We start from the raw sequence: 23391 nt of genomic DNA on the forward strand, positions 1-23391 counted from the left end.
TGGATGCGAGAACCTGGGATGCCACTATTCGACCATGAAGCACACATCTTCGTCAGGTTCGTGTGTGGGAAGTACGCATCGCAGTACCTGAGACACGTTTATCAGCACAAACCCTACACCGTGACATCTGGATCTAGAACCGACTCTACGAAATCATCTGCTGCCTCTTTCGAGGGTGTCATCGTGCGGATGCCTTGCAATGAGATCTTTCGGAGCATCTTGGCAATGTATGCCTACGAGTACCAGTGTCAGCGCTGGTCTCCTCACACGCGATACGAAGCACCTACAATCTGCGTCTCCGCCGAGTTCACCAGAGTTCCGGTTGGACCAGCTGGATTAGGCCCAAGGATGAAGCTCATGTTGGGAAAGCCCGGCACACCGGTTCCAAGGTAGCTATACGGGAATCCAAACTTGCTCTCTGAGGAGACATCAGCTGGTTTCCAGTCGCGAGACAGATCGTACTCGCCTGCCACGATAGATACCGGAGGATACAGTCCGTGTTGGCGCCCGTCGAGCATATTACAGCGTCTACTGGGCGCTGCACACCGTCGGTGGTCACGATGCCGTCCACGTAGAACCTCTCGATTGGTGTCTGGATCAGTGTTACGTTGTCTTTGGGCAGTGATTCGAGATAGCCTGGACCGGGTGTGAGACGGCGGCAGTGAGGTGGGAAGTTCGGCGTAAGCTTTGGCAAGAGATCTGCTCGACCAACTTTGTCCAGGCGGTCCTTCATGAGCTTTGTGAACTTGTTCGGCAGATTACTGCTCGTCGTCGAGTCTGCAAGGATGCCTTCAAAGGTTCGGTAGAAGCCATCTTCGATCTTCTTGCGGTAGCATAGGTACGTCTCCTCGTCCTTGAACGCTTCCTTGGCTTCCTCGCTAATATATATATAGGGCCATCCTGACGTTCCTTTAGATCTGGTGTGAAGGCGACCCCAATCCACGTCGGACTCCGAGCGTAGTGGTCGACGTGCTTTGCCACCTTCTGCAAGGCGGGCGTCACCTGAATTCCAGAAGCTCCGTTACCGATGGTGGCGATCGCCTTACCGGTGGCATCAAATGATTCATCCCAGGCTGACGAGTGGCAAATCTTGCCTTTGTACAAATTCATGCCAGGGTACTGAGGCATCTTGAAGTCGTTGAACCGGCCGATGGCCTGGATGCCAAAGTCGAAGTACTCCGCTGAGCGCTGGCCTTTGGAGTCGACCTCCAACCGCCATTGAGCCCGTTTTGGCTCCCTTACGACCCGATAACTTTGGTCCACAGCCGCAATTTAGAGTAGACATCGTACTTCTTTGCGAAGTCCTGCCAATACCTCCGGATCTCTGGACCTGTGGTGTATTCTTCAGACCATTGAGTGTTGGGCGAGAAGCTTGACTGGTATACGTGCGAGGGTATGTCGCATCGCACGCCTGGATATCGGTGCTCATGCCACGTGCCTCCGACATCATCGTTCTTGTCGAAGATGACCAGCTGGATGCCTGGTACCTTGACAGGCAACAAAGCGCCGGCCATTAAGCCACTGAGCCCTGCACCAACGACGGCGACCTAGCATTCAAAGTCAGCCGTGCCTTACGAACAGCCAAAGTGGCCAGGACCTTACCTTCAGCGGCCGAATATCATCAATTGCATGTTCGCCAAGCTGGAAAGACGTCGAATGTGGATAACACGTGGTGTATCCATCGATCTCTTTGGCGTTCTGCTCGAATGTGAGAGAAGCACCGCTGCTGACAGACGAAGCACTACTTGCGTAGTCATTCTGGTCTATGGATGAGCCGCTCATGGAGGAATCACTGCTGCTACCTGATATCGAAGCGGCGTCAATGGGTACCGCCTCGTTTGCATTCATGTCGTTGGATAGACCCGACGTTCAGAAGATCAATGCAGCACAAATACTGTAACGATTCGCGTGAATGAGATCCTGTTTGTGTAACCCAGTAGCAAGGATTATTGATGGTGTTCTACATAGCTGACATCCTGTATGCTATCGGAGTCCACTGCGGAAACTCAGAATTGCGTGCTCAACGCTCGCCTTCTTCCTACCAACATGACTGGACGATATCTCTAACTGAGTTGACTTCGCCGATGCACATCAATGAGTTCAACATCGGCGACATTGTCAACGTCGGCGACTCTCCAGCTCTATCACGTTGGGAGCTATCAATTGGCGGCACCTCTGCTGCGTATAGCGTGCGCGATATCCTGTTGGCTTCACAGATAACGCTGCCATTGGGGGCGCAGATACTGGTTCGGTCCAACGGATGCATGGCTCTCCAGCCTCTGTCTTCCAACAAGCGGTCTCCATGCTGAGCATTGATGGCCATGAGCAGCAGGCACTTTGCGTGTACTGTCCAACATCAATAGTATCTCTCAAGCATCGTCCAGACATGCATTCACCCAGCTGTGATATCGTAGATACGCACAGAAGTGTCATCACTTGCTGCTGCAAGCTGCAACGGTCCGTCCTGTTTGGCACCATTGATGTTCGTGGTTCCAGGTCGCCAGCGGAGGGCATTGACGGCAGCCGATGGTGATATGGATGTGTCGATGACAGTGGTGGATAGCAGCTGAAGTTCTTGCTTGTCAACTTGCAGAATACTAATGCTGCCATCCTCCGTGCCATGGGCAATATATGCCACGCTCTGCACCGTAGACTCATGGTATGCCACCGCCGTCACAGCGACGTCGACGGCGATAGATTGGACGAGGTCCGCTTTGCCGTCGACAAGCTTCCACAACTTGACCGTCTTGTCTCGTCCAGCGGTGGCAAACACATAATCGACGTCCTGTGGCGCCCATGAGCAGTCCAAGATCATCCTCGAATGTCCCTTCAGGTTTGAGCAGAATTTCGTGAAAGTTTTTGAATCGGTTGCATCCCTCTCATAGACGTACCAGCCACGATCCCGACTGACGCTCAGCAGGTATTTGTCATCGGGTGAGAACGACAGACTAGTGACTGTCAGGCTGTGTGCTGTCAGAGAAGGCTTCACCTCTCTCCACTCTAGGCAGTCGTAGAGACGAATGACGGCATGGTCGATCGAACTAGCCTTGCAGGCCGTCGCAATAAGACTCCCGTCATGTGAGGACGCAACAGCCGATATCTCGTATCCATGACCGTACAGCTTCTCATGCTCTGGCCAGAGAGTATGGCGAGCAAGATGCTCTTCGAACGGCGGGTGATCGAGGTCCAGCAATGATTTCCCCCTGTGTCCTGCAGCTGGCCCAGCTTCCTGCTCGTCCTCGCCATTCGACAAGGCGTCGCCATCTACGTCTTCGTCTCCTTCGGCAGCGACAGCTTTATTGGACAAGCCGAGGACTGGTATGTTCGCAGCTTCTGGTAGGTGTCCGTTGACCGAGGTGGTTGTGCCCGAGAGTTTTGATAGTAGCTCGTCGATAGCTTTTGGCTTGTTAAAGACCCGCAAAAGTTTTTCGTCGGCGCCAGAGACGAACTGATGAGGAGAGGTTGAAGTGACACAGTTCAAGTCGTAACCATGTATTTGAGGCCGAGCAACTTCGTGCCAGGTATTCATGCCATCTCGTCGCCACTGAGCCAGCATCCGTGTGGTCTGGTCTGAGCTTGTTGACAGTAGATAGGATCCGTCTGGCGCCCATGCGCATCCCTGAACTTCTTGGGTATGTCCACTGATGCCGACCTGCTGCAGCCACGAGTCTTCTGCTTGACTGTATGCCCATCTTCTCCAACTACCAGTCCGACCGAGGCTCGCTACTCCCGACCCGTCAGGCTGCCAGAGCCCGATCCAAAAGCCGCCTGTGCTGCCCGTCGCCGTTGTCGAACCCTTCTGAGCGCTGATCTCGCCGAGTCTTGTGTGGCACACCCAGATGTTCGAAGATTCGTCAAGTCGCCAGATCGACAACGAGTTATCTGCTGAAGCTGACAGAAGCGTCAAAGGATCCTTGTCTGAGGTCTTTGGCGCCCATCGCCCCGTATAGATCCAGTCTTCGTGCCCAACTAGAAGCGCTTCGAATGTGACGTTGTGCTTGCGATCTGCACTCCCTATCTGATGGGCTTTGTTCGATAGAGAGGTGATATGTGAAGTCGCAGCTTCAGTAAGATCCAGTCCCACGGTTGACGTGTTGTTACTCTTCGCCTGTATCCGCCACAGACGAATAAACTTGTCTTGGCTGGCGGAAGCAAGCAGAAGATCGCCAGTGTATTCTTGCACAAAGTCTAGGGATCGTATCCACCCCTCGTGGCCCGTCAAGGTCGCCTGCAATTTGAACTCTGCTGCATCTACGTCGCGGAAGTAGAGCTGAATGGATGATGAGGTTCCTGCGACAGCCAACACAATCGCACCGTCGCCGAGCTCAAAAAGTGCACATGCCAACGGAAGGTATCTTGGCTTCAGCGTCATGGTCTGCACCAGTCTTGCTTCGTCGCCTAAGGCGTCCCATATCCTCACAGTGCCATCTGCTGCGCCGGAGACGAAGAGATCTCGGTCCGGTAGAACCGATACGACGTTGACAGAGCCCTTGTGCTCTTCCAAGCATTGCTCCTGAACGAAGGTCGACGTTCCATCGGTCTGCTTCCAGATTCGTATCGTGTTGTCCGCGGCGCCAGTGATGATCCGTCGGCCTTTCGGTCCGTTGAATATCTTAACTGCGTTCACAGTACCAGTATGGCCCGTCAACAAGGCTGATATCCCCGATGGCGTTGGGTCCTTCGAATTCCAGAGTGCAACGTTCTGACCGGCTCCAAATGCAAGTAGTTCAGGCGCCCAATCGGCCGCTGAAGGATGCCTGTTACCTCCAGCGGCACAGAAGGTCAAGTCTGCCGTTGACATGGTCGGGCATAACAGTAGGGGTACTGTCCGCGCGATGGTCTTCTCCAAGAGATGACGGAGGCGTCCGGAAGTAGCAATTCACCTCATATGGATCTCAAAAAATGCCTTAGATTTTTGGGCGGCTAGTCCCAGGTAGGCAAGAGCGAATTTGCTAGCGCACAAGATAAACCACTTCAAACGACAGAACTCCTCTTCTATAGATTCACTCCCGATATCTTCGCAAGCATGGCAGACCCTATTCCACTGACCGTCGAGTTCACGTACGTCATATCCTCATCTAACCCTCTCGGCCAAGGCACACAGATGGCTGACAATAAACGCAGTGGCGGACTAGAAATGCTCTTCTCAGACCAACGAAAGCACAAGATCTCCATACCTGGCCAGGACGAAGATGGCAGTGCCTCGAACGTGGCATATCTCATTCACTGGCTCTGCGACAATCTGATGAAAGACCCGCGGAAGGAGATGTTTGTCCTGGACGACTCTGTGTAAGACCTGCTTGCCATTGCCGAGGGATCATGTAAGCTAATTTGACGCAGACGACCAGGCGTTCTGGTACTCATCAACGACTCGGACTGGGAGTTGGAAGGTGAGGCAAATTATGAGCTTCAGCCTAACGACAATGTTGTCTTCGTGTCTACATTGCACGGAGGCTGATGGCAGCGTCTCTATAATCCGAATAAGCCCCATACTTCTCAAGAGCTCTTCGCAACATTCGAGCTAGATCCGGCATCGCAGAAAGGAACGACGAAAGCACAGCAAAATGGCAGCGGCTGCTCCCTCACCAGTCACGCCTCTCTCGACAAGATCTCCCACCCGAGCAGCTGCCACACTTCTTCCTGGAACCACTCTTTCACGTCCCTCCCCTTGAGCTTGGGCATCGGCAGTGCTGGCCCGCCGCTGACTGGCATACTCAAGCAGTCCTTGAAGGGATCGTTCTCGTCCGCATCCTCCTGGGCAAACATGCAGCTCACCAGCGTTCTCTGCAGCCGCTCCTTGGCCACAATTGTCAGCGCACCCTTCAGCGAGCCCTTGTTGTTCGCTGCCTTCGGCTTGCCGGTCTTCGCGCTGATGATTGCGCCGAGATGAGCAGGAGCCGCGGTCATCATGTGGTTGAGTAGATGGATCAGATATGGTGCTTGGAGCTTGGCGATCTGGACCGCCGTCGTCTCTGGTTTGGGAACGGTCTCAGCGCCTTCTTCAAATTCTTCCAAGTAGGAGATGTTGGCGATCTCATCCGCAACACTCTGTCTCCGCTGGTCTCCGAAGACGATGGCGTAGAGCTTAGGACCGAGACTGTTGAGTACAACGTATGCGAATCCTTCAAACAATGTCTTGTGCGACTCACTCTTCGCATCAAGCACGTCAAGCATGTTGCAGAGGAGTTTGGTCAAAGCATTCAGGCAAGAAACATCTTTCACCGTTGGGTTGGCTGGCTGCTTTGCCTTTTTACTTAGGGACCGGTCCTGTGCGACGGTGGTTTGACCCGTGCCATGTAGCTCAGCAGCCGACGTGTCCTCGAAAAGACCAAGCAGCTTCTCATACATCTGGACCAGAGCATAGGTGACTCGGCGCTCAGCTCCATCGGAGACCTGACCAAGCTTGTTGAAGCCAATCACCAGGGAGCGAAATGACCTACCGGTGGCGACGATGACCGACGAGAAAGTTTCTGCAGTCTGGCCAGCCGAGCTGGGTGATGCTATTGCCTCAGACAAGGCTCGCGGGAGCACTTCTGCAGCCTCCACCAGCTGATACGCCAGAGCTGGAGGGTCGATGGTTTGACGAGATTTCAGTAGTGAATGCACTTGGAAGAAGCTGCGCATAATCGTATTGCCTTCAGGAAAGTCAGCTCCAGGCACAAACAGGAGAGAACGCAGACTTACCGGCATCTCCAGCACCCGTCAATTCCAGATCAAGTTCCAGGTTCAAGAGCGCATCATCCTTCTTCCCACCTCCATCATCCCTCCTCGCCTTCTTCGGAGACCTGGGCACAGGAATGACATCCTCATCTACCCGCTTCCGCTTCTTCACAGGACCTTGCTTCGCACTCGCTACTTTCTCCTTCAGCCCATCAACCTCACGCTTGAGATCAACATTCTCACCCTCCACCGACTCGAGCGCAGCTTTCATCCGCTCGAACTCCGCACGCCAGTACGACGAGCGGTCCAGGTGGCGGTACGCTGAGCTGAGCGCATTCTCGCGGCGGCCTTTGGCGACGTGCTGGCGGAGGAGTTGGATGTATTCTGGACATGATCAGTGAGTGCTTGAAGTGTGCAGTTGTAGGGGTGGAAGAATCTTCCTACCAGCAATCGTCAGCTCTGGTGGTTTGGAACGAACGATGGAGACGGCAAAGGCGATTGTGCGCTCGCTGGGCAGCTTTCTGCTTCCGGCCATCGCGTTTAGAGTGGCTGCGATATTCTAGTCTCAGGTATGTAAGGGTATGGGAAGAGTGAGAAAGGGTTGAGTTGAATGGCCTGCGGTGGAGCTGTTTTTCATTTGGGCAACCACGACCGGGCTGCACCTTCCTCAGATGTATCAAGGCACGCAACGCACGCTTTGCATTTTCGGAGCCAAGATGTTAGCACTGGGAAATACAAAAGTAAGGTAGAATTGGGACGAATTGGATTGACGGTCATGGTTGAATCAAACGCTATCTCCATTGAAGCCTCACTTGCCTTCGCCGTGCTACCAAGCAGCACATCTCGCCATGCCCACTCAGAACGTACCCGTCGCGCGAACAGTCCTCACCGGCACCGTGTCCATATCATGCATGCTGATGGGAAAGCGGCAGTCATTGCCATTCAAACATCCACTGCCCCTCATAGATCCCACCGTAGCCGACGGGAAGGGGCACATGTGGCCGTAGATGCAGTTGACGTCGTCGCAATCGTGGCCTCGCTTGCATGGCGTCTCTTTCGCAACGACGCGAAGCGTCTTCAGCTCTGCGGCGCTGAACTTGAAGTGGTGGTTGTGCGGGCACTTGTCTGCGCGCCCTGCGTTGTAGTGGCAGCAGCCGGCTCCGATGTAGTGCTGATTGCAGCCCTTAAGCTTCTTGATGCGCTGAACTTCGTCCCGGTCGTAGTCGCCTGGCACGTCGATACGCTGACCAGCGCGGTTGCGCTTAATCGTAGCTGCTGGTTCAACGGACTGACGGCGGAGAGTGTCGGCCAGAGGGCGAAGCTTGTTCTTTGAAATCACCGTCGCCCAGGTGGAGTTGGCGACGTCAGAGTTGTTGCCTGAAGAGGTGATACTATCAGTACGGGCGTGAAATGAAGGTCGAGCGTTCTCAAGGCCTGCGGCACTGCTCGGCGGACTCTGGACGCTGAAGCTCTGACCGACTGGCGTGGCGTTGCGCGGCGTGAAGGCTTCGCTGGTAGCATTGAGCGAGATACGGGAATCGACCCGCTGCCCGCCAGAGCAATACGTCTGGTGGTTCTTGGTCTCCTGGAAGATGCCGGCTAGCTTGAGCTTGCGGAATGGCATGTTGGCCAGATCCATGTTGAAAGGAGCGCCCTCCAGTAGTGCCACGCGCGGCAGCGCTTCCTCATCGTGCTTATGCTGATCGAGGAGGCTCACGTAGCCACTGGCACTGGTGCATCCGAGGACAATCTGGCGGCAGTGGTAGTTGTAGAGGAAGAGCTGGTACATTTCTGTGCAGTGTCAGCCCGACTTGTCTGAATGAAAAGTTCCGCCGGGCCATGAGACTCACCGCTAATCTTCCCTTGCGTGCCACCCTTACAATTGCCGACGTCGACAAAGTCAAAAAGAGTGTCACTGCACGTGAAGCCACGTGCAAAATCCTCCACCTTCCCAAAATGTTCCACAAATCCAGCTTGAGCGCAAGTGTCCGCCACGACTCGAAGGTTGGCATAGACGCGAACGACAACCTTTGAGTCAGCCGGGTAGTCGTCCACGGTCGCAGTGGCCCACTCCGTGATGGCGTCAGAGAGCAATGCTGCTGCTTCCTTGCCACCCGCCGCGCCCTGCCTCAAAAGGAGGTTGCTGAAGAACAACCCGTCGCCATCGATGAGCACGAGGATGTGCGGATCACGGTTCTGGGATAACCAGTCAGCACTTTCGCTCGCTGCGCTGGGTGGCATGAGATATGACTCACCAGAATCTTCTGCATGCGAATGACACTGCTCTCCAGCACCTTGTCGCGCTCCTGCAAGACTGTGCTTGCATTCTCGCTCTGCTTGACGTAGTCTTTGTGCTGGCTCAGGAGGTCCTCGTAGCGAGTGATGAGGTCCTAGCTATTGTCAGTTGCGTACTCGGCGACAGCAGGTGGTGAAGCTGGCTCGATACTCACCTCGATGAGCTGATTCTTCGCAGAATCACCATATTTCGTCGCCTCGAAGCGCGTCCAGAGCTTCGTCACTTCGTCGGTGGGTTTGCCGACGGCAGAGTTGGAGGTCAGCGGGCTGTGGTAGCCGTTGCCGTTGACGCTGGGTGCCATCTTGATATTTGTAAAGCCGGTGGCGCCGTCGTGGTAATGGTATGATCTGGCGCGTGGTATATGCGCAAAGAAGGTGATGTATGTAAGGTATGAGGAGAGGGGAGGAAGCACGATGAAGAATGAGTCGGAAGAAGTGATGTCGCGCGCGCGAGGTGGTGAAGTGTCTCGTTTGCAGGTGACGTCGGTGAAATTGAGGAAGCCGCTGCCAGGCAACCGGGTCTTTGAGCAGCGTTTGACCTCACTTCATTCGCAGACCCTTTTCACATGCATGTTCACTGAGAGCACGGGTTCTCACATTATCCTGAACGGTCGTGGCAACTTCGTCGTCTTTCGTGATGTCTGCGACCAATGGTGTGCGACTTGACGTGTCACAACATGTATTGGTGGAGGTGGACCAGGGTCAAACGGTCTTGTGCAACGTGACACATTCACGTCTAGCCCTGCTTCCAGAAGACTGCATATCTCCTTCTGCGGTGTGATGAGGGGTGTGGCCACTTGCGAGGCGCATATCAGCCTATGGTTTTGGTGCTTGGACGCTTGTTGTATCAGAAAACACCTACGCTCAGAATGCATGCTTCCATTCCCACCATGTCCACCCTCCTCATGCACACCTCCATCTTGCACCTCGCTCATGCAGGAGCCCGCGGTATCTCCGCCTGCATAAGCACGGGTATCATATCTTCCTCCATTCCTCAAACTCCTGGTCCAGATGCTCCTTCAGCCTCGTCATCTTATTCCCAAAGTTCCGCCCACACCTCCAGCATACCATATCCCGCGGAAACCACCTATAATGCCTCCTCGAATCGTCCTCCGCCAACGGGTACTCGTCCATTCGAATGAAAAAGTCCGTCGTGAATGATTGGTAGTGATTCGTCTTCTTAAGGCACTCGCTGTGCAGGTCCTTGCTCAGGACGTGTATGTGGAGGTGGTTCATGGACGGGTTCGCATGCGTGCCTGACATGACCTCGCTCTCCCAGTCTCGACCCGGCGGCAGGACGTCTGGTATCTCGTCCGCCTCTTGCGCTTCGCGACGCGCTGTCTCGAGGGCGGAGTATTTGCCAAACCTCCTCCTCAGCTCGCCTGCGACCATCTTCCGTACCTTTGCCTCTATCGCTCGACACTCTGCTAGGAACTGTGCATCATGGAACACCTCCTGCCCACGTTGTACGTTCTTCTCGCCATCGCGCGGTAGTATGAGTAGGTGGACGCTCGCTTTAGGATAGAGGTCGTTGATCACCACAAACTTGTCGTCGTAGTAGAGCACCCGGCTCTCAGGGAAGGACTCAGGCTCCGCAATGTATACGCCCAGGCCGTCTCGTCCAAAGGTAGTCGTCGCAGCCGATCGGCTATCCATCTTCTTCTGTGGTTTCGAGTGTTGCGGTTTGGGCTTCGGTTTCATGAGCTCTGCGACTGCATATCAACAATCAGACTCAGAGGACAAGTGAGCAAAGGGGAGTTCTCGCATACATGCATTGTGCCTTTGTGTATGATGTTCTGAGGCCTCCATCTCCGGATCCGCGACTGCTGGGCCTTTGTCCTCGACATCATCGGCGGACGCTCTTGTAGCCATGGTGACTCGACGCTGATCTCGTGCTTGTTGAGAAGTACGAGCTGTCTTGAGTCGACGGCGCAAATGATGCGACAAATATCTGTGCATTCACTGGAATAAATTAGAAAGGCACCTGGCATTGAGGTTCAGGAATGGAGGGTCGAGCTGAAGCTTGCGTCGAGTCAGTGTCACAATCGTCATTGACGTCTGCGTTCAGCGCGACAATTCAGATATTCACTGTTGTAAAATAGATATAACGTGTATGTATCGCTGACATCCCTGTTTGCTATGCGCAGTTGTTACATCGAGGTCTGCCTTAAACCAGCTTGCTGATCGAATTGCTCCCAAAGATCGAACATCATCTGTTCCCGTTGCTCCATGCATCCCAGCTCCACATGCCCCCAACATATTGCTCAGTATACGGCACAGCCGGGGTCCCAACTGGTTGTCGCAGCAGATCCGTAAGCCATGCAGCGTATTTCCCATCGCCCAAACTGCCCTGGATGTTCACTTTGCCCACCCCTCTTACGTCCTCAAACAGGTTGAGCACACTAAAGTCGCAGCTCCCGTACATCGCCTGGAACACATCAATCTCGAGCTCTTCCACACCGCTGAAGCTCTCCTCGACCTGCTTTCGAGAGAACCGAGGATCCGTGTCCAGGCGCACATGGATGGAGTATTTACGGATCAGCTTCGCGACTCGCGGGGCTGTAATAGGATCAGGCAAGGTGACTTTGCCTGGGTAGGTGTACGCCAGGAATCGAGGCATCGCTGTCAGGAGGGAGGTGTGCGCCTGGAAGAGGTTCTCGCCATACAGGATAGGCGTGCCCTCTGTGTTGACTTGTTTACACGTCTGTAGTATGTTTGCGCAAAACCGCCGCCGCCGCCTGATATGCTCGGGCATGTCGGAAAGGGCTTTTGAGCCGCACAGAGACGGGTAGGTTCGTGTCGCGTGCGTGTTCTGTATGAGTAGCAGCTCCCAGATCTGATTGCGCAGCTCAGGCGGGAGCTGGAGTAGACGGCATTCTGGTTGACCAGCAGCATTGTCAAGATCCATTGAAGGCTCTCCCTTCCGCAGGAGAAGTATCATGCTCGTGATCAAAAGTGACAAGGAAGCAGTCGGAGATGGAAAGGAAAGACATCTATACCAACAAATGACCACGAGATCTCGGAGTCCTTATCTGCGGAGAGCTCCTGCTGGCCGACCACAGCCATTGGCAGCTGCAGGCGTGTGGGGAAAGCTCACATTGCAGCGGGATCGAGATGATCTTTGACTTCAGCGCATTTCACGATGGCCTTAGGAGGTACTGTCGCGAGCGTATCGATTGGGGTTGCTGATAGCAACCGGTCCTGCGTCATCAATTGAGGAAGGCTCCCTGGCTCTTCCTTAGAGTGGCTTCCCAAACAATCCATAGAGCAAGTAGTAAGGCCCCGGCTGTTTGAATTGGTCGTGGCGCTTGGAGTAGATTGATGGTACAAATCTTTCTGGGAGTCCTTATCGCCGAGAGCCATACGGTCCTGCGTCTCAGGGTGATATGGTTAGGCGCATGGAGTTATCAGGAGGCAAGAATGGATGAGAATCGGATATCTCACGTCTTTAAGTATAGATTTAAGCTCAAGCGCCAAAAGCTTGGCTGAAATCCCGGCTCTGAAACGACTGATGAGACAACTGCAGGCACATCCAACAACTCCTGGATACTGGATACATCCTAGATACCTACCTTCCTGTCGCTCTTTTACAGGTACTCCCTTGGCATAGCGCTTGATCTGACGTCGTCAACAAAGCAGGCGCCACCCCGGTAGAACGCCCCACGCCACGGAATTTTTGGATCATCTTCACGACTCTCCTTTCTGGATGGACTCGATCAACGACCTAATACAACCTCGAGTTCATCATGTCTGCTGTACGAGACTTTGAGCAGTCTCGCGGCCGATCTGCGACTGGCGCAACTCTACCTATCCCCCTTTCACCAATATCTTCACCAACATCTCGCGACAACCCCACGTTCGACCGCCGGGCAAGTACCTTCTCACGACGCTCAACGGGAAGCGTCAGGTTTCGACATCCCTCGAGAGCCCAAACGGTCACCGCCTACCATGAGCCCCAGGATAGCGAACCGGTATGGCAGCCTGGAGCAGAGCCTGGAATCGACACATCCGCCACCGACGAGCTTGTGCCACCAGAGATTACCTCACTCAAGGCCGAGTGCGAGATCAACATCGTCGATTTTTCCGACATCGACGTTCGTCACATTCGGGCAGACAACGACAGTATAGCCCAAGTCCTGGACGACCGAAGACCTGACAACATGCCATGCCGGTGGATCTCGGTTAACGGCCTGAGCTGGGATGTGATCCGATGCTTGGGCAACAAGTTCAACCTGCACCGACTCGCCATCGAGGATATGGTACATACTCACGGCCGGACGAAGGTCGACTGGTACGCTGACCATGCTTGCGTCATCTTGACTCTCCAAAAGCTTGTGCTCCTCCACCAGTGCAATAGAGGCCACCGCGGCGACTGCGACTGTCCCGACGCAGACCTCGACCATTATGGAAGACCCCATCGAAGGAAACCATGGGAATTTAGATCGTCGAAGGCGAAAAAGCGACAGAACAGCGAACTACCGTATTACCTCGATAAGGACGGGGACGGCAAAGTCGACGAGTTTGTTAACGCACATACTGGCGTCTCGACGAGTGCACCGATCAAGCAGGTACGGACCCTGCATCGCTACGAGAGTGGTAAGATACCCGAGCACACTGCGTGGATGGAGAGGCATTCTACCCTTGCGTCGGAGAACCTCTCGGTCAGTGTTGAGCAAGTGGCGATATTCTTGCTCGCAGACAATACCGTCATCTCCTTCTTCGAGCAGTCGGCCGAAGATGTGGAGGGCCCGATCAGAGACCGTCTGCAAAGCACGGAGACAATCTTGCGATGGAGCTGCGATGCATCGCTACTCCTCGAGGCCATCATCGACGCCATTGTGGACTTGGCCGTGCCGGTCAAGGATGCCTATAACAAGGCCCGCAAGGAGCTTCAAGTCGACGCTCTAATCAACCCGAACATCAAGACTTCGCGGAGTCTGCACATCTTTGGAGAGGAAATCGACATGCTGCAGAATCTCTTCAAGCCAATGGTCCATCTCGTCAATGCCCTCCGAGACCACCAGTCAGAGCCGGTGGGACCCGGGGTCGCGCAAGTCCCTCAAATGCCGAAGTTGGAAATCCAGGAACCGTCGCCATCTAGGAGTGAGAAAACACCGCGCGACAGAGAAGGAGCGCCAACTTACAGTCGCAAGACTTCCGAGTTCCGCAAACCCGGCCCTCTGCGACGGATGGAGACGGCGAATAGTGTTGCCATCTCCCCGTTAGCGCACACGTATTTCGGCGACGTGCTGGATCACTGCATCACCATCATCCAGGCGCTCGAGCAGATGGACGCTTCTGCCACCAACATCTCGACCCTCATCTTCAATACCGTTGGCGCCAAGACGAACAACTTCATGATGATCCTCGCGATAGTCACGGTCTTCTTCTCGCCCTTGACTTTCATCTCTGGCTACTTTGGTAAGTGGTTCCTCGCTTTCTATCTCAACGTTTCGCGTGACGCATGTGCTAAATGATCTTCTCCAGGCATGAACTTTTCAAACGGCGACGGATTGAACCACGACTTCTCTTTCTTCTGGATCATTGCGATGCCATGTTTGGTGGTCTTCATGCTCATAGTGTTTGCTACAATGTGAGTACCAGGCCCAAGGTCTGCTGCCGGGCTCCAGACACAGCTGACTATTTCGACAGGCTCTGGGGTAACATCGTGGACTTTATGAGCAAACGGGGTATCCGGGCACATCGACATCGGCGGAATGCTACAAGGAGGGCACGTGGGTACTTTTAGATACGAGAAGGAGGTCACGGTTGTGTCTTGTCAGCGTGCGTTTCAGCGATACTTGTTTGTCAAGCCTTTCAGCGACATATGGTTCAAGCATCAGCCTACTCTGCATACAGCGTGGTACCTGACAACTTCAGTACTCGCTCCGCAACTTTCTTCCGACCATCCGTTTCTCCCAGCTACGGCCTTCAAGCCGGTACAGGGCCACTACGAAGCTCACCTCCGCTTCTTGGTGAGAGTTCCAATGATATGCGGTACCGTATCATACTTGCCCTCGCCTTCTCCGGGACGCAATTTCACTTCCTCCCACTCGCCGGCTTGCAGCAGCCACTCGTCTGTTGGTCTCGTGATGTCGCAGCCGTTGAAACAATGGGGCCAGACGATATTGATGCCGCCTACACCCTAGATTAGCGCATTGGGCTCACAACGAAGATCTCGTGGTCCGCGACATGACTTACTCTGCCAGTACCCAACAAAGTCACCTTGGTACTTCGTCTTGACGTGCTCGTACACCAACCACTGCCCACCAGGCTTCAGCAGGGGATAAAGTTCCTTGATGATCGTCTCAGGCGTCGGGATGCTGCAGAGACACTGAACGGTGATTATGGTGTCGATAGTCTCCTTCTGAATGCCACCTTTCGTCTGGAGCTCTTCTGCTCCGCAGCCGATGATCTCGTAAATATCACCTAAATCACCGTTAGCGAACGCATCACACAGGATCAGAGAAAAGCGGCGATTGCATACCAAGTCCAGCATTAACAGCATTCTCCCTCAGCGCCTTATGCATGCCCTTATTCGGCTCAATGCCATAAATCTTCGTGATATCCGGATTATTCGCCCGCTGAAACAAATACAACCACTGCCCCGACCCCGGTCCGATGTCCAGGCAAACGCCCCGCGCGTTCTTCTGCAGCAGCGGCATCACGGCCGGAGCAGCGACATCGCGGGACTTGGGGCCGAAGAAGGCCCAGAAGCGGGCGAACCAGACGTCTTTGAAGTCGGAGGGGCTGAGGAAGGTGGTGAGTTGGAAATTGAGGAGGAGGTGGATGATGGTGGGGATGATGTAGAAGAGGGAGTAGGAGATGAGGATGAGTGGGCGAAGGAGGTTGATGGGGCCGTTTTCTTGGGATGTTGCTCCTGGGCCGGGTTGGGAAGACATTGTGCTGGATTTGTTGCTGTTCGTGCAAGAGGAAGAGTTGGGGTCGTGAGTCGATTTATAATATTTGAACAATTCAACTCATACCCCGCGCCGGCTGCGGTCTTAATGTACTCCAGGCCAACCCTCATCAGGCTCGCCCGCATGAACCCAGGCCAAATGGGTGCAAGTCCAAGAAACCTTGAGGGCAGCTGTCGCAAGATAAGAGACCTCACTCCTACTTTTGTCGACGAATGGAGAGGCCAGATGCAAAACTAGGGACTGAGAAGTATCTGAACATTATTATGTGCCATTACTATCCATGAAGCTGCCTTGCTCTTGAGCTGGCGATTGCGAACTCCCCACACACATAAACCCATACTTCACACATAAACTACCAGTTGGCAAGGAAGGCAGCACCACCGAAGAGGGCCGCAGCGCCAACCGCACCAGTAGGCAGCGCTGCAATACCAGAGCTCGAGCTCGAGCTGCCACTGCCGCTACCACCGTTGCCTCCGGAGCCGCCAGTTGCAGCCACCTCATTCGTCGTCTGGGTCAAGCCAGGGTTGGTAGTCGACGCAGTTGGAATCCCAGAGGTATACGGGGTTGCCGAGGCCGAGGAAGCGCCGCTGAACTGCACAACGCCAGTGGTCGCGGATGGGTCCGCCTCGGCGGTTGCGTTGGCTGGGTTGAGGACAGAGTCGATGACGTGGACCACACCTCCGGCGACAAGCACATCGGCAAGAATGACACGTGCGCCGTTGACGAAGACGGCATCGTCCTCGACGGTGATCTCAACATCATCGCCCTGCAGAGTGGTGACAGAGCCTTCGGTGATATCGGCGCTGTAGACCACTGTGCCGTTGATGACGTGGTAGGTAAGGATGTCCGTCAGGTCTGAAGTGCTAAGGTTGGCGGCAGTGCGACCAATAGCCCGGAAGGCGGCATTGGTTGGAGCGAAGATTGTCACGTCGCTCAATCCATCCACTGTATCAACCAGATCGGTAAGGGTGAGAGCGCCGGCGAGCGCGGTCAAGCCAGCCCCAATTGCGGTCGTCGAGACGTTGCGCGGGACCTGCAGTACGCTGTCGATGATATGTACAACACCGTTGGTGTAGTTGACGTCCTTTGTGAGCGTTAGCACATGCTCAGGTTCTGAGAGGGACGCTAAGACCTACAGCCTGCACCACGGTCGATTCGAGCTTCAGACCTGACGTGAGGACGACGTCCTGGCCGTCGAGAGCGACCTCCACGACCTGGCCGCCCGTCACGTTGGCGTACATCTCATCGTCCAGGAGCGTCGGTGCGAACACTGGCGTCTCCGAGATCGCCGAGGAGTATACCATACCTTGCAGGACATGGTAGTTGAGGATGGCGGCGACGTCGTCTTCCGTGGCATCGTCTAGCAACCCAGAGGACTGTAGTTCAGAGATCGCGGCGTTGTTCGGAGCAAAGACGGTCACATTCTCCGCATTGCCTAGGGACCGAGCAATGTTGGGATACGCCTGGAGGATTGTTCCAAGGCCAGACAGCGAAGGGGTGTCTCCAATGAGAGCAGTGAGGGTCGGGTCGCTGTTGCTGTTGTTCTGCGCTGCAGCGAATGCCAACGCACTGCTGGCGATGAAGGTCTTGGAGGCACGCATGTTGCTGTGAGGTCCGGAGAAGTGTATGGGAAGGCTGGCAATCGATGCTGATGAGGAGAGGAAAGCTTGAAAGGCGTGTGAGGTGGAGGAGGGGGGAGTAATATAAACTGGTACTACTATACCTTTATACCGATGCCTAACGGCCTTGTCTGACGTAGACGATCCTTCAAACGCCGTCTGGGCACTCCCACGTGTTTGGTGGTGGAGGCTATGCCCACCCTCGAGTAAACAATGAGGCCGCGTAGGCTAAGAGCTCGACGTGAATAATTCCTCTTGGTACGTTGCCGTCGGATTGAGCTCCAGGCCAATGGGCACGTCCGAGGGCAGGGCTGGCGCGGAGGAGCTAGCTTTGCTAATGCTGAGTGGAGGGGGTCGTTCCTAGGTACCAACGGAATTTTCTGTGATGAGTCGTTGAAACACGCCCTCGGTGTCGAGGCAAGCAAAGTATGATCGGCCACTTTGCGCCGTCTTGGTTGCGCCTTTGGGCCTAACGTGCTGCAAGCGTGCAGAAGCACTGACACAGTCTAGAAAGGCCTGACTCCGCGTTTGGCGATCCTGGCGAATTGTCATCCCAACCCCACAATCGAGCAACTAGGCAGCCAAGAATCGCTCCCGGCAGGCTGAAAAATGCCGGACCATCAGTTCAGGAGTGCAGGGCAGAATTGAGCCGTGGTGGTATACCACTGCTGTCCATGGTGACCGGGCGGTGGCTTGGTTAATACGAGTCGTTGGACGTTCGTTCATCTCTCTGAAAGCGGCCGCAGTGGAGTCAACAACATCGTGCTTTGAACGACCCTTTCGAGAAGGTGACATTGCCGTGCTTAAAATGAAGCCGTTTGTCTCGTAGTCGTCTAAACGGTCAAAGGCCAGGAGCATTCGCGGTCCGCCATTGCGTATTGTCGTCGGCGACGGGGCTCTCATGGACTCTTTCACGCCGGTCTCCTCGTGCTGCGCCAGGTCGCCTGGGAGAACGTCGCCTTTTGGTGGTCCTAAGTGATGGCCAGAGTAAGAGGGGAGAGACTTGACACTATCTCGCAGAGCCAAGGGGAGAGGCATACCTCGTACTGTGAGAGAGTTCGAGACAACCTGAATGTCGAATCATGTGTCGTGACGCGAGGCGGCAACCTCGACCTTGAATGCGGGATCGCGGGAGGCGGGATCAGCCGCAACCAACATGACGTTTCGAGGTCCGACGACACTTGACGGATCAACACACTATCTTGGACCTCAAACGCTGTTCCAGATTGGACTCCCGTCTACGGATCGACCTAATATAACCTCTGGAAGTTTAAGCGGTTACACATCCACCTCTCGGACCGCCCTTGTAGCTTGTCGCGTGGAAACAAGCTCGGGAAGCATCATTTGAGCCGCAGCCATGTCTTCCAGGAAGAAGATACTGCTGAAGGTGAGGTTGTCGCGGGAATGCTGAGAACTAGAAGAGGACTGACAAGCATAGGTCATCATCCTGGGTGACAGCGGCGTGGGCAAGACGAGCTTGATGAACCAATATGTACGTTCCACCTGCGCACGCCTTATCAACAGCACACGTGCATTATAGAGACGCGCAAGGAGGGCAGAGACTTACGAGTACTTCTCCAGGTAAACAAAAAGTTCTCAGCATCCTACAAAGCAACCATCGGCGCCGACTTCTTGACGAAAGAGGTGCTGGTTGATGATCGACTCGTGACAATGCAGCTTTGGGATACCGCAGGCCAGGAGCGCTTCCAATCCCTCGGCGTGGCTTTCTATCGGGGCGCGGACTGCTGTGTCCTCGTCTACGATGTCAACAACTCCAAATCTTTCGATACGCTAGACAGCTGGAGGGATGAGTTCTTGATACAGGCGAGCCCAATGGATCCCGAGAGCTTTCCGTTTGTGGTACTGGGAAACAAGGTGGACGTGGACGAGAGCAAGAGGATGATAAGTTCGAAGAGGGCACAGGCGTTCTGTCAGAGCAAGGGAGGGATACCCTACTTTGAGACGAGCGCGAAGGAGGCGGTGAATGTTGAGCAGGCTTTCGAAGGTGCGTCATCATGCCATGCAAAACTGCGCGGTCCTGTTTCGCGTGCTGACCGTGATCTCCTGCAGTCATCGCTCGAAACGCCCTCGCACAAGAGGAGTCGCAAGACTTCAACCCTGACTTCCCAGAGACGATCCCTATCAACATTGGCGAGGAGAACCAGGGCTGCTCTTGCTAAGATATGTAAACGAGTACCAGCGAGCACACCGGCGATCTTAGCTTACGATGCGAAGGATGTTGTTGCAAGCATTTGCAGGCGTCCAGGGCGTTGATACCATCTTGATTAGAGGCAGGCATCATTGTTCCAACAGCAGCGATACCATTATACATAGTTGACCAGTACCCTAAGCTTTAAAATAGACTGCCAGTCTTGCGGTGTACTCATCCTGTGTCGTCGCTGAACAGACATATGCCAAGACCTGCTTGTTGACCTCACTTCTTGATCTGCTTTGCGATGCACCAAACTTCCTTCTTCATCCTACGAGAACCAACACGACTTTAATACCGGTTTGAGGACCTGAAAAGCTCTCAATGGCCTCGTCAGCTCTCCCAGGTCAACTCCTCGGCCCAACCAAATCCAACAACATCGGCGCCGGCACCCACATCTCCAGCTCCAACCTCTACGCCAGCATCGCCGGGCCCCTCACCTCGAACCCATCAACGTCCAAATCCTCCCCCGCCCCGACAATCTCCATCTCCCGCCCCTCTGGCGACCTCCTTCCCGAAGTCAACACCACGATCATCGGCAAAATCACCCGCACCAACCCCCGACAAGCCAGCCTCTCCATCCTCGCTCTCGGCCCCACCGGGGCACACGTCCTGCGCGAGCCTCTCCCTGCGCTGATACGACAACAAGATATCCGCGCAACAGAGGTGGATAAGGTGAAAATGGCCGAGTGCTTTCGGGTCGGGGATGTGGTGCGGGCGAACGTGATTAGTCTGGGTGACGAGAGAGCGTATTATTTGAGCACGGCGAGGAATGAGCTGGGCGTGGTGATGGCGTGGAGTGAGGCGGGGAATGTCATGGTCCCGGTTAGTTGGCGGGAGTTTGTGGATGAGGCGACGGGGGCGAGGGAGGGGAGGAAGGTTGCTAAGCCGGTTTGAAGGGATGGAAGATGATTGCAAGATTGAAGATGGCGTGACGAGCCCAGACGAGATCGAGATGAGACTATGCACTTGAGCGTTTCTACAATCGCCGCGCTTACACTACGCTTTCGAGGAACGCAAGACGGCCTCACGTTACACCGAAGCGGCACGCTCAGATGAAAATGGAGGTTCGATGGCGACCGAAGCATTCTTCGAGGTCTCAGGTGAGCGTGCTCGGTTCACGGCGGCCTGGATAGCGCATCAACGGCACCCATTTCCAGTCGAGCGGAGCGCCAGGGACGGCCGGTCGAGTACGGTACTATGTCATACGCAGAGCATAGAAAATTGCTCGACCGGTTACTTAGGCATCGCGCAGCCTACTCGATATCAAGCAGGCAAAAAGCGCAGTATTGGTGAAAGGGATTAGAAGTACTTCGTCAAAATTGCTTCTTGTTCAAGACCACATTATTGACCCTTCTTCTTCCCCATCATAGCTCGATACCGCTCAATGACCTCCCTCCGCGCATCGCCCAGCTCCTCCCTCCGCTTCAAGCTCCCAGCTGTTCCTGGCACGTTCTCCACATCCACCCTCGCATTATTCCTGACCTTGAATTTCTCCTTGGGTACCGTCTTAAAACTCGGCGGCGCCTGCACAACATCATGCAACCCCTTCCTCTGCTCCCTCCTCGCCGCCAGCTCTGCCCACGGATCATCGTCATCCCCGCCTTGCTCACCAACCATTCTCCGCCTCTTCTTAGACTTGCGGTTACTGTCAGGGAATTGCGCCTGTTTACCGCCGAGCTCAGCGTCCCGCTCCTCTTCGGCTTCTTCTTCCTCTTCCTGGCGCTCTTCCTCCTTCTCCTTCAGCCGCGCCTCGTCTTCGCGCCAGGAGGCGTACATCTTCTGTAGCCGCCTTTCTGTCTTCGTCTGGCGTTCTTTGACGCCATCGACTTGGACCTTGCCTTTGCGCGCGAGGCCGGTGACGGGTAATGCGTGGTCGACTCGAGCAGCGAAGTCGCCGAGACGTTCGCCTGGGAGGATCTTTGGGACTTCAGAAGATGGTCCTTGAGCAGTCGCCGTTGGTGCAACTTCTGTCGTTCCTGCGCCTTGGCTTGCTGCTTTTCGCTGCTTTTTCCTGCTCGCGCGAGTATCATCGCCATCGTCTAGTCCAGACCTCTGCCGCTTCTTGGAGGCTTGGAGGGCCAGCATGCGAGAGAAGGCGCGCGGTGTATCGTCGTGCTTGTAGCCTTTGCCGGTTTCGGGTTTGGGTCTCTTCGCCTTTACTTTCTTTGCTGCGGTTTTGGGTGCTCGTGTTGCTAGTGGTTTGGCGACTTGTGACGGCGCGAGGTTGAAGTCGGTCTCGTTGGCGCCTTTCCGGCGAACGTGTTTGTGAGGCATTGTTGCGTACAGTTCCCGGGATCTTCAATCGTGTCGTGATTGAAGAGCAGGGGCTCGAAATAATTTTGGTACAATTGACGGCTTATCGATAAGCGCGACGTCCACCCTCCAAAAGCGCCATCACGCCCCGACCGTACTCAATCAACGACATTTCTCATCCCTTTTCGATTGTGCACCGCCGAAATGCCTCCTCCATCGAGTCGCATGACCAAAAACCGGCCACAGCCTACGCGCTACCGGCCGGGCAAAGCAGAAGTCGAGGACCCCGAATCCGAGGAAGAATCGTCAGAGGAAGAAGAAGAGCAATCAGCAAAGGCGCCCGCACCCAAAGCGTCTTCGTTCCCTTCGCAGAAGAAGCTCGCGGTCGATCTGAGTAAAGCTGGCCAGCAAAGATCAGCAGCGCCCACATTACCAGCCAAACCACCGGACGAGGACTTGGAAGGGTTCGTGACTGCTTCGGAGTCTTCCGACGAGGATGAGGCCGGCGATGGCTCGAGTGACGAGGGGGAGGGGGAAGAGTCAGAAGAAGAGGAGAGCAGTTCGGATGATGAGCCGAAGAAGCCTATGCTTGCGCCAAAATTCATATCCAAGGCGAAGCGCGTACAACAAGCTTCGAATGGTCCAACGGCAGAAGAGCGAGCAGCGGAGGAGGAGCGATTACGGAAGGAGAAGGCGGATGAGATGCTACAAGCTCAACTGGAACGGGAAGCAGCGGCGAGAGCGGCAGGCAAGAAGTTTTGGGACGATGAGGATATTGCTCCTGAAGATGAAGTGGACGACACAGACAATCTAGACGACGAGGCCGAGCGAGCGGCATGGAAACTACGTGAGCTCAAGCGCGTACGGAGGGATCGTCTAGCGATCGAGGAGAAGGAGAAGGAGCGAGAAGAGATTGAGCGGAGACGGAACATGACGGCCGAGGAACGCGAAGAGGAGGATCGCAAGTACATCGAAGCACAAAAAGAGGACCGAGAGGGCAAGGGCAAGATGGCGTATATGCAGAAGTACTTCCACAAGGGCGCCTTCTTCAATACAGAAGGCGAGCAGGACGAGGAGGTGCAGGCGGCGCTGAACAGAGATCTGGCGGGGGCGAGGTTTGCGGATGATGCGGGGGATAAGGCGGTGTTGCCGGAGTACATGCGGATCCGGGATATGTCGAAGTTGGGCAAGAAGGGGAGGACGAAGTATAAGGATCTGAAGAATGAGGATACTGGGCGGTGGGGGAATGATGTAGGGAGAAGGAAGAGGGAGTTTGATGGGGTGGATGAGCGATTTAGGCCGGATGACGGGAGGGAGGGTGGAGGGAGGGAGAGGACGGGGGCGAACAGCCAGCCGGTGGGTGAGAGGAAGAGGGCGAGGTATGAGTGATGGCACTCCGCTACGAATGGAAGACTCAGGCTGCCGTCGAAAT

General features: G+C 54.9%; 15 protein-coding genes across 15 annotated transcripts; 5 read left to right on the top strand and 10 right to left on the bottom strand.

The window, feature by feature from the left end:
• Positions 1–113: 113 nt before the first annotated feature.
• On the bottom strand, positions 114–1128 carry LTR77_007524 (uncharacterized protein; the record flags this gene model as incomplete). Its single annotated transcript, XM_064804761.1, has 4 exons — positions 114–233; positions 288–433; positions 463–1002; positions 1026–1128. The coding sequence occupies 4 exons, from the start codon at positions 1126–1128 to the stop codon at positions 114–116; spliced, it is 909 nt and encodes a 302-aa protein (XP_064657531.1).
• A 110-nt stretch (positions 1129–1238) lies between these two features.
• Positions 1239–1848, bottom strand: LTR77_007525 (uncharacterized protein; the record flags this gene model as incomplete). Its single annotated transcript, XM_064804762.1, has 2 exons — positions 1239–1547; positions 1603–1848. 2 exons carry the CDS (start codon positions 1846–1848, stop codon positions 1239–1241), a joined length of 555 nt encoding a protein of 184 aa, XP_064657532.1.
• A 544-nt stretch (positions 1849–2392) lies between these two features.
• Positions 2393–4801, bottom strand: ELP2 (Elongator subunit elp2; the record flags this gene model as incomplete). The annotated part of the gene is made up of 1 exon (XM_064804763.1): positions 2393–4801. The coding sequence occupies one exon, from the start codon at positions 4799–4801 to the stop codon at positions 2393–2395; it is 2409 nt and encodes an 802-aa protein (XP_064657533.1).
• A 225-nt stretch (positions 4802–5026) lies between these two features.
• Positions 5027–5458, top strand: URM1 (Ubiquitin- modifier 1; the record flags this gene model as incomplete). The annotated part of the gene is made up of 3 exons (XM_064804764.1): positions 5027–5061; positions 5125–5289; positions 5341–5458. 3 exons carry the CDS (start codon positions 5027–5029, stop codon positions 5456–5458), a joined length of 318 nt encoding a protein of 105 aa, XP_064657534.1.
• A 131-nt stretch (positions 5459–5589) lies between these two features.
• On the bottom strand, positions 5590–7195 carry LTR77_007528 (uncharacterized protein; the record flags this gene model as incomplete). The annotated part of the gene is made up of 3 exons (XM_064804765.1): positions 5590–6635; positions 6685–7044; positions 7105–7195. The coding sequence occupies 3 exons, from the start codon at positions 7193–7195 to the stop codon at positions 5590–5592; spliced, it is 1497 nt and encodes a 498-aa protein (XP_064657535.1).
• A 321-nt stretch (positions 7196–7516) lies between these two features.
• LTR77_007529 (uncharacterized protein) lies at positions 7517–9257 on the bottom strand (the record flags this gene model as incomplete). The annotated part of the gene is made up of 4 exons (XM_064804766.1): positions 7517–8451; positions 8511–8856; positions 8916–9050; positions 9111–9257. 4 exons carry the CDS (start codon positions 9255–9257, stop codon positions 7517–7519), a joined length of 1563 nt encoding a protein of 520 aa, XP_064657536.1.
• A 673-nt stretch (positions 9258–9930) lies between these two features.
• Positions 9931–10827, bottom strand: HNT3 (aprataxin-like protein; the record flags this gene model as incomplete). The annotated part of the gene is made up of 2 exons (XM_064804767.1): positions 9931–10667; positions 10725–10827. The coding sequence occupies 2 exons, from the start codon at positions 10825–10827 to the stop codon at positions 9931–9933; spliced, it is 840 nt and encodes a 279-aa protein (XP_064657537.1).
• Positions 10828–11164: 337 nt separating this feature from the next.
• Positions 11165–11863, bottom strand: LTR77_007531 (uncharacterized protein; the record flags this gene model as incomplete). The annotated part of the gene is made up of 1 exon (XM_064804768.1): positions 11165–11863. One exon carries the CDS (start codon positions 11861–11863, stop codon positions 11165–11167), a length of 699 nt encoding a protein of 232 aa, XP_064657538.1.
• An 838-nt stretch (positions 11864–12701) lies between these two features.
• LTR77_007532 (uncharacterized protein) lies at positions 12702–14704 on the top strand (the record flags this gene model as incomplete). The annotated part of the gene is made up of 3 exons (XM_064804769.1): positions 12702–14376; positions 14443–14548; positions 14608–14704. 3 exons carry the CDS (start codon positions 12702–12704, stop codon positions 14702–14704), a joined length of 1878 nt encoding a protein of 625 aa, XP_064657539.1.
• A 210-nt stretch (positions 14705–14914) lies between these two features.
• LTR77_007533 (uncharacterized protein) lies at positions 14915–15857 on the bottom strand (the record flags this gene model as incomplete). Its single annotated transcript, XM_064804770.1, has 3 exons — positions 14915–15093; positions 15157–15384; positions 15443–15857. 3 exons carry the CDS (start codon positions 15855–15857, stop codon positions 14915–14917), a joined length of 822 nt encoding a protein of 273 aa, XP_064657540.1.
• Positions 15858–16227: 370 nt separating this feature from the next.
• Positions 16228–17476, bottom strand: LTR77_007534 (uncharacterized protein; the record flags this gene model as incomplete). Its single annotated transcript, XM_064804771.1, has 2 exons — positions 16228–16959; positions 17012–17476. The coding sequence occupies 2 exons, from the start codon at positions 17474–17476 to the stop codon at positions 16228–16230; spliced, it is 1197 nt and encodes a 398-aa protein (XP_064657541.1).
• Positions 17477–18851: 1375 nt separating this feature from the next.
• On the top strand, positions 18852–19674 carry YPT7 (Rab GTPase ypt7; the record flags this gene model as incomplete). Its single annotated transcript, XM_064804772.1, has 4 exons — positions 18852–18881; positions 18933–18986; positions 19076–19499; positions 19565–19674. 4 exons carry the CDS (start codon positions 18852–18854, stop codon positions 19672–19674), a joined length of 618 nt encoding a protein of 205 aa, XP_064657542.1.
• A 353-nt stretch (positions 19675–20027) lies between these two features.
• On the top strand, positions 20028–20600 carry CSL4 (exosome 3'->5 exonuclease subunit ski4 (Csl4); the record flags this gene model as incomplete). Its single annotated transcript, XM_064804773.1, has 1 exon — positions 20028–20600. The coding sequence occupies one exon, from the start codon at positions 20028–20030 to the stop codon at positions 20598–20600; it is 573 nt and encodes a 190-aa protein (XP_064657543.1).
• A 447-nt stretch (positions 20601–21047) lies between these two features.
• Positions 21048–21980, bottom strand: LTR77_007537 (uncharacterized protein; the record flags this gene model as incomplete). Its single annotated transcript, XM_064804774.1, has 1 exon — positions 21048–21980. The coding sequence occupies one exon, from the start codon at positions 21978–21980 to the stop codon at positions 21048–21050; it is 933 nt and encodes a 310-aa protein (XP_064657544.1).
• A 183-nt stretch (positions 21981–22163) lies between these two features.
• LTR77_007538 (uncharacterized protein) lies at positions 22164–23348 on the top strand (the record flags this gene model as incomplete). Its single annotated transcript, XM_064804775.1, has 1 exon — positions 22164–23348. The coding sequence occupies one exon, from the start codon at positions 22164–22166 to the stop codon at positions 23346–23348; it is 1185 nt and encodes a 394-aa protein (XP_064657545.1).
• Positions 23349–23391: the final 43 nt, after the last annotated feature.

Source organism: Saxophila tyrrhenica (genome assembly GCF_035928015.1).
Source record: "Saxophila tyrrhenica strain CCFEE 5935 chromosome Unknown scaffold_11, whole genome shotgun sequence".
Taxonomy (NCBI): Eukaryota; Fungi; Ascomycota; class Dothideomycetes; order Mycosphaerellales; family Extremaceae; genus Saxophila; species Saxophila tyrrhenica.